The 8,620-nt window shown below is 49.0% G+C and overlaps 1 protein-coding gene across 7 annotated transcripts in view; it reads right to left on the reverse strand.

Moving 5' to 3' along the window:
* The window catches only part of KDM5C (lysine demethylase 5C), a 32,376-nt gene extending 25,476 nt beyond the window's left edge, over positions 1–6,900 (reverse strand). For 5 of the 7 annotated variants that reach the window (XM_032329683.1, XM_032329682.1, XM_032329685.1 and 2 more), the window contains exons 1-2: positions 6,245–6,899; positions 2,085–2,162 (exon numbers count right to left, since the gene is read on the reverse strand). In XM_032329683.1, the coding sequence (XP_032185574.1) occupies positions 2,085–2,162; positions 6,245–6,394 (228 nt within the window). In that variant the 5' untranslated portion in view covers positions 6,395–6,899. Of the gene's footprint in view, positions 1–2,084; positions 2,163–6,244 lie in introns of all 7 variants that reach the window. The other 2 variants (XM_032329680.1, XM_032329684.1) reach the window with 1 other exon arrangement.
* Positions 6,901–8,620: the final 1,720 nt, after the last annotated feature.

The raw sequence follows: 8,620 nt of genomic DNA on the forward strand, positions 1-8,620 counted from the left end.
AACGGGTCCCAAACTCTAGACAGTGCTTAGCCTGCCTACCTCTCATCTCTGCCACCTTCTAGTCAACAGTATAAGCCCAAGGTCCCAACACAGAGAAGGTTGGGACCTTACATGCACACCCTCTCAAGCTCTCTGACAGGGCTGTATGAGTATCATCATCTCTTTTACAGAGAGCCTCTGCTTTCTTAAGTCACAGAGCAGATACCAAGAGATCTGAATGTCAAATAACTTAAGTTTTGGCTATTTCCTACTACTGATTTGCTGTACAGCCTCTGGACCTCCATCTTCTGATTATAAAAAGGAAATGAAATAACTGCTTACTCCAGAAGGGTGAACTTACAAGAGAGACAGTGAAGGTCCTCTGGAACCTCCAAAACTGCATCTAAGCTCTAGGCATGTTTCAGAGATTGAAGGTCCAAAAAAGCACATTTACCTCTTCTTACGCACCACGAAACTTGTCCCATGGTAGCTGAAGGCTGAGTACCTACTAAAGAACTAAGAGATAAGTGTACCAGAGCAGCACTAGCACCTGGCCAACCCAGGACCCAATGTGGGCCGAGGATCCTGGGAACAAGGCATGTATCATGCTTCCCTCAAACTTCACTGACCCAAGAAAGGCTCCCCAAGGTCCCAAGTCTAGAACCACCTTGCACGGGTCAGAGGGCCTGATTCTAGGAAGAACGAGAGGAAGTCATTACCGTTCACTACCTTGCTCAGATCCTATGAGAGGAACAGAAACAATTTTAGATCATAGATTGGGAAAACTAAGGTCTGTATGTAGAAAAAACAACCTATGGCTATTTAGCTGTCAGAACCTGGAAGAGGCCAAGAACTCTACTCCCTCTACTTTAACCCCTTAGCTTTCCAATCTCGGCCTCATCCCTGCTCTTCCCCATCATTAGCCAGCACAGTATCTCTAGAAAACCTGTTCTTGTCCCATGCTAGGTGACATCTTGCACTGGCTGTAACCCCACAGATCTGGTCAGATCCATTTCAAGAAACTTATACCCTCTTCATGAGAAGATTTTTGCTCTGACCAGGGCAGCACATAGACTGACTCTAAAACAGTGGTTCTCAATGAGGGGAACAATTGTGTCCACCCCACCCCACCCCCACAGGGGCATTTAGCAATGCCTGGAGACATTTTTGGTTGCCATTACTGGGAAAAGGTATTACGGGCATCAAATAGGTGGAAGGAAGCCAGGGATACTGATACACATCCTAAAATGCACAGGACAGCCCCTCCATGACAAAGAATTATCTGGGCCAAAATGTCAATAGTATCAAGGCTGAGGAACAGTGGTCTAGAAACAAGTAAGCCTCAAGGTCATGGGTTTCCAGTTTGGCCTAATATGCCCCCTCCCCAGGACATCTGGTAGGGTTCGTGGATATGTAACAATAAGGCAGAAAGGCGGAAGCAAACTTCTAAACTACATCTTCTGTAGGAAACTCCAGGATCTTCCCTGGAATTGGCTTCAAAAGACCCACTCTTATGACCCTAGAGCATTCTCAGGCCTTTAGTGGAGAACCTCATTTATCCATGCGAAGGGCCAGGACTTCCTGTACAGAACAAAAGGGAGAGGGAAAAGCCTACCTGCCTGACCCCGGTTCAAATTTATAACCATTTTAGCCTCCATACAGACCAGTTCTTGTGTTGTTCCTGCCCATCCACCTCACATCCCACCTTATCAAGCCGCATAGAAGGAAGGTAGGAAGCACAGGGCTGTGGATGAAATGGATCATGAGGCCACATTCAGCTGGCCAAGAAAGGCCTAGCCAACCTGTTTCCCTTTGTTGACTCAGGTACAGTAGGTTAGCTGGCAGGAGAGCTTCAGAAGTAACAAACCTTTAGGGAAACGGACATGCCCAGTCTTTGAGCTATCAAACTGGAGATGCTAAATGCTCCTGCTCTTGGGTTATATTCAGAGCTCTAAAGCTTCCTCTATGACCTCCATGCAACTTCACAGAAGAGAGAATAAAGATCGGTTGGGTAAAGTACCTTAGCCCGAGAAGGAATGGGGAAGTGGGATCAGAGCTCAGGTATCCATTCACCCAACCCCGCCACTAGCTGCTAGTCTTCTCACCTCTAGTTCATTCAGCCTCTGGATTCGGGGAGTAAACCTGAAGTTGTCCACTTCTACAGCAAATGGTGGCTGCCAGTCCTGGGAGGTTACAGAGGGGAGAGGGAGTTGGGTTATTCCAGCACAGTGTAAGACCTGAGGGTACCACAAGCAGCTCAGCATCCCATCAGACCATGAGACCTCTGGTCACCTCAGACCCTTTAACCTGGCAAACACCCAACGCACTACCCACTCCCCAGAACTCACAACAGGGCACTACCCGCCCCTCAAGCCCACACTCAATGCCACAAGCACATGTCCTGGGAAATTTCTCCCAAGTCCCTCCCAACAGTACAGTGCCAGGATTTCAAGAAAGAGAGGTATGGAGCCCAAAACAGTTGGCTCCAAACTCTCCCTACATCCACATTAATTCCTCGTCCCCCAGGCATGTGCTATAGGACACAGGCTGGAGGTACTGTTAAGCACAAAGGATCTGGAGTCAGAAGACTTTGGTTTGGGGCGGCTGGGTGGTTCAGTGGGTTAAAGCCTCCGCCTTCGGCTCGGGTCATGATCTCAGGGTCCTGGGATCGAGCCCCGCATCGGGCTCTCTGCTCAGCAGGGAGCCTGCCTCCCCCCGTCTCTCTGCCTGCCTCTCTGCCTACTTGTGATTTCTGTCTGTCAAATAAATAAATAAAACCTTTAAAAAAAAAAAGAAGACGACTTTGGTTCATGTTCCAGCTCTGCTACTTATGAGCTATGGGATTTTTACCCTTCTAAGCTTGTTCTCTCATCTGTAAGGTGGGAATATGAACACCTGTTGTAGCTTCCTCCTCATAAGACTGAGATGAAAAATTAAACTCGTTTTCAAATGGAAATGCTATCCAAAGGAGTTGTCCTTAAGACTTGGTATCTTAAGCTGACCCCGCACACACTGGGTGGCTCTGATTTCAACAAGATTTAAAGGCTTGAGCCTTTAATGTCTGTTCTCTCAGTTTAAAGGGCCAGAGATAAACACTGCAGGGAAAAGCAAGAATCTGCATCACTCACCCAGTCTGGAAGGCTTCCTGTGGTTCCTCTCTCAAATACCTGCCCAGTACAGGAAGAGGTGGGGGTGGGTGGGGGTAGGGTTAGTGATGGAACAGCCAACTGTAGTGGCAAAGAATGGGAGAATGTGGGGAGGAGGAAGGAAGTCAGGGAAAAATAATGGAAGTGGGGGGGGTGACTCTGCTCTGCCAGGTTGGCGCTTGTTGTGTCCTACCCAAAGGGTGGCTGTGGGGAGCCCCTCACTGATGCCCTTTCCCCCAGAACCTCCTATGCAGTCCCCTCCTCCTCAGAGCCCCGGTTCCTGCTGGAGTGGTAAAAAGAACCTAGAGTAACCCAGACCAATGCCCTCATTTTACGAATGGGGAAAGTGAGGCCCAAAGAAATGTGATTTCTCTAAAATCACATGCTGATTTAGTGGCACAGCCAAGAACCCATGTCTTCTGACCTCCAGTCCAAAGCTCTTTGCACAACACCAGTATTCATACACACACACATGCATACATATGGAAGCGGGCAGTAATAAAAGAAAAGAAAAAGCTGTTGGCCTCTTCTGCACACACACTTTTAGAAAAGGGCCAGAGGATTCATACTTGCATGCACACATACTCCCCGCTAACCCCCAGCTGAAGCAGGTTTGCAACAAACACCTGAGGCTCAGTGGAGCACGGGTAAATTAAAAAAAGGAGAGAGAGAGAGAGAGAGAGAGAGAGAAAAGACTAAAATGGTATGGCTCAAGCTCAGACAAGCTCCCTGTGCCCTCTTGCCACCCAGGAGTAGCGCACACCCCTTAGTGCAGGTGGAAAGGTACTCAAACCCAAAATTCCAGGCACCCTTCTTTCCTGCTGAATCAAGTTCTAGATAAGTATATCATCAAGCAATGTGACAAGAAACAATAAAACCTAGAGCAGGAGCTGTGGGTGCAACAGATAGCTGGGGAAGGTCCAGCACACCTCCCCAGGACCTGCGAGCTCTCTCATCATACACCTGTGTGCCAAATACACCAGTATTATCAGGATGGTGATTTTAAAAAGTTGGCTACCTGATGCCTGAAGCAAGGCCCTTCCAAGATCCCCTGGGTCTCCTCCAGGGTACCAACACTCTCCTCCCACCCATTTTCTCCAAGACTAGCAGTAAACCGTCTAACAACTCAAAACCCAAATCGACCTTCCTCTGGCAAACCTCCAATTTCCAAGCACCCACCCATACACACACTTTCCCATTCTGGGCCCAAGGATCATTTGGGCAAGTGCTTCAAATTCCAGCTAGAAGGCCTGGCTGCCTAAAGGTGGCGTAGGAGCAGCCCTACAGGAGGAAAAAAAACAACAAAACCAGAGACCAGCTCTCCTGTATTGGAGGGAAGCACACTATTGAGGTAGAGACAAGAAGCACAACAAAAGATGGCCCCCTGCAGGTCTCTCTCTCTCTCTAACACTAACACACACACACACACACACACACACACACACACACACACTCATGTGCTTGGGACATGTCACTGTTCCCCTTCCTGGTCCCACAAGGAAGGGTAACAACACCTACACAAAGCCTGCCCATTAAGTCCAAGACAGAAACATGGAAATACAGGCCTCAGCCACCCCCTATGTCAGATACACTTCTGTTCCAGAGGCCTCCTAGACCACTCCAGGGAGTACCTCCTTGAGGCTGCCCAGGACTCCAGCCTCTCCTTTCTGCTAGCCTTCTTGACTTCTCATTACCTAATTTCACTCCTTCATTATGAACAACGTTACCTCAGAAATTTGTGGCCAGGCTCCAACTAGGAAAAAATGAGCTTACCCAACACCTCTGAGGAGATCCATTTGAAACTAGCCTACATCTGTGACTGAACACCGGAAAACACCAAGCTGGATAAAGGAGGCCTGCGGTGCCCTCCTCAGGTGGCAGTAAGGCCTCCCATCCCTCTTCAGACAGGAGACACCCACTCAAAAACACCCTGTTTCAAACTCAATTCCTGCCTTTGGAACCCCAAGTGGTGACGGAACAACGCATATCATCATTTCTCCTCCATGCCAGCAAGGTGGCAGCCTATCCTAGCCCTTGGGGGGAGTTCCTGCGGCCTGAAGCCAGGCATAGGAACAAAGATATGCCCTTTGTCATTGACCTCTGGGAATCAAGTGTTCTAAAGGAGACAGACTTCCATAGCTCCATTCTGTTTCTGGGAGTCCAAGAACCCCTATCCTCCAGGACCGGCTACATCCTGGGACAGAACACAGTACAAATCTTCTGAGTAGGACTCATACCCCGCTGACAAGCTGACTGGCTTAAGCCTATCCACAGAAGTCAAGTCTGAGGGGTGATTTGTAGGGAAAGATATTGCCTTCAACTAGGAAAAGAAGGGGACAATTCCCTAAACCTATCTCAGGGGAGCCAGATAGAGCATTCCCTGTGAGCCTGATTTCCTGACTGATCTGCCATGACATTATCATAGATGGATTGTTCTGGCAGGGTGTGAGTAAATATGAGTCAACCCACAGAGAAGCAAACCAATGACCACATCAAACACCTTCGCAGTCACAATAATTACCACTTACCTAGCGCCTACCACACACAGACTCTACCTAGTTTAATCCAATTCTCAAAATAACCATTCATGGGACTCATTTCACAGGCTCAGAAAGATTAAGTTACTGGTCCAAGGTCACACAAGTGGTAAGCTGCACAGTGGAATTTTGAACTCAAGTCTGTCTCCTTTTACAGCTATGATCTTTCCACTACACCACATGGCCTGCCTTAAGGAAAGTGATGACAATAAACGGAAAAATGGCCTTATTCAGTGCAGCCTTGACCTGGGTGGTCCGGAGTAACTAGGAGATGTGCAGGTACCTCTCTAAACTCAACCAGGCCCACCAGGCATCCCTGTTTTGAACCTTACCAGGGATGAATCTAAAAGGCGGAATGGAAGTGAGGGTGGGTCTTTGACCCCCAAGTGCCTAGGGGGCCTTACACCACGCGAGGGCCCCTGGCCCCATCATCCTTTCTCCGACCCCGCAACACATCCACCGCGGTCCCAGCCACCCCATTTCCCCACACCTCGAGATGCCCTCCGCCCCAGAGCTCTCAGCCAGCTACCCTACTTCTTCATCCCCAGCCTCGCGGGGGAGACCACAAACCCCGGGCCTTACCGCGGGTGGGCGGATCTTGCAAATGCCCGACTTCTCAGCGATGGGTCTGATTTTCGCGATGTAGCCTAGAGGGTCTCGAAACTCGGCCCAGCTAGGCTCGAACACCGGGCACTCCGGCGGCGGCAGGAAGTCGTCTGACCCCGGCTCCATGGTGGGCCCTAGGACTGGAGGGCTCGGACCACCCTTACGGACTCATGGCGGACGCCACTGTATGAAGCCGAGGCACTGCTCGGGGACTAGGCCCTAAGCGGGGCGGCCGCCGCCCGCCGAGGGCCTTGGGGGGCGTGTAGCTGTCGCGCTCTGGAAGGCTCAGGCTGGCGCTACTGCTACCGCCTCTTCGTCCTGCTCCGTTTCTTCCAAACTCTGCCGCTGCCTCCCAGCTACCGCAGCCTCCACCACCAGTTACCTCCCAGCTGCCGCGGCCTTCATCGCCGCCGCCGCCATCTTGGTTTGTCAGCGTCTCCCCCCCCTCCCCTCACCACAACAAACCGAATCCCTCCGCGGCGTGTCCCTCCGAGCGTCGTATACCTTGCGTGAGGCCAAGCCCTAGGAAACTTTCATCCCGTAGGGAGAGCTGAATCTGCAAGTGTAGGCTCCCTATTTGAAAGCGGGAACTCAAAAGCACCTCCCAGACTGAGAGCAAATAGTCCGCTTCGGCGGCGGAGGAGCAAAATTGTAATTAAACTGCCGGATCCTCTTTCCGGATGGACCGGCGGCGCACGTTTAAAGGCCAGTGGTGCGCATGCGCGTTATGAAGACAGACCGGAAGAGGAGCTGGCGTTGGTGGGTGGTGGGCCCAAACTGGCTCCCCCCACTATGACCTCAGCTCTGGCGCGGGCCCCGCCCCAACATTTTCTTCTTCTGGGTCTTTCCGGTGTGGGATGCAAAAAATGGCTTTGGGTGCCTGATTGCTAGGGACCTCTTATGCTGGCAAGCATGTTGGGAAAGACTTAGGGAGCTCCCAGCTCTAGGTGCTGACACCTCTGGGGCTTTGAAAGGAGGAAAGCAAGATGCTGCCCCAACCCTGGGGATTATGGATTTTTAGAATTCTGGGTCCCAAGGAGAAGAAGGAAATACATATTTCATCCAAGGTTATGTGTAGAGGCCTCTCAGAGGTCGGGCTTCCATTCATACTCCGCAAAAAGTCATTGTCAGCATTTTAAAAAAATGAACACTTTGAATTCTTCTGTATGAAGCTTTTATTGTGGGCACATTTGTAGAACGGACTCCTATAAAACAGGCCTCAGTGTATATATATTTTGATTGTTGGATGTTTTAACAACAGCATATTTACCTATTGCCTACTAGTGCCTACTGTATGAAACACCTACCATTTGTGAGCCTATAGCATACTTACAAAACGTATGTGTACATGAGCTGTATTTATTGTGCATAACCCCTGTCATATGCATTTGAGTACCTAGTTTGTGTACATCTATTCCTATTGTGTGTATGGTCATTGAGCAGTTTCTGAATAGTTTTATTGCAACTACTTTGAGTATCAGACCAGTACTTTGCCCACACAGACATCAGGCATCTGAAGCATTTGACGAAGATGTTATTCTTTGGTTGTGGGCCCATTGCATACAATTTGAACACCTACTGTGCACATATTAGAGTACATGTATACATGCTGATTAAATGCTTATTTTGTGTGCATCAGACTGAATTCCTTAAGGGCAGGGACCATGTGGCTTTATACATCCCTTGCACTTGTCACCATAAGCAGTAAATGTTGAGTAAACAAAAGAAAAAATGAATGTATATTTTTGAGCATCTTTAGTATATAGTGACTGAAAATACACTATCTGATTTTGCAAATACTTCCTGTATATATTAAGCATCTGTGACAAGCTTGAGTGCATTTGAATTAGGAACAGATAACTGTACCTACATGTCCCAGTTAGGTCCATCATTCTGCCTACTTTGGGATGGAGCTGAAGACATCTTATCTGATAGAGCAGTACACACCAGTAGGAGCCCACATCTTAGTGTCAGATAGGCCTAATTACTTTAATCCTTATTAATCTTTGCAATTTCCCTTAACCTTTGTCTTAGGAAAGATGTAGGTTAACTTACCCATTCTGTAGGCAAGGAACTATATTATAGAAAGATTAAACAACTTCCCTACTGTTACACAGGAAGTTGCTACCTCCAGGTCAAATGCTCTTCCTGTCATTTGCTCTCACCAGGAATAGGACCAGGCAGAAGGGTGAGGAGAATGCAGAAAGTGGGAGATTTGCCAAATACTAGGCTGAAGGCAGCTCAGCATCTCCATCAAATGCAGCTCAGTGAAGAGCAAAGAATCAGGAGTCAGAAGACCAGGTTTGGGGGCTCAGGTCAGCCCACACATCCCATAGCCTTCTCTGATGGCCT

The sequence above is a fragment of the Mustela erminea genome, chromosome X (assembly GCF_009829155.1).
Source record: "Mustela erminea isolate mMusErm1 chromosome X, mMusErm1.Pri, whole genome shotgun sequence".
In the NCBI taxonomy this organism is placed as follows: domain Eukaryota; kingdom Metazoa; phylum Chordata; class Mammalia; order Carnivora; family Mustelidae; genus Mustela; species Mustela erminea.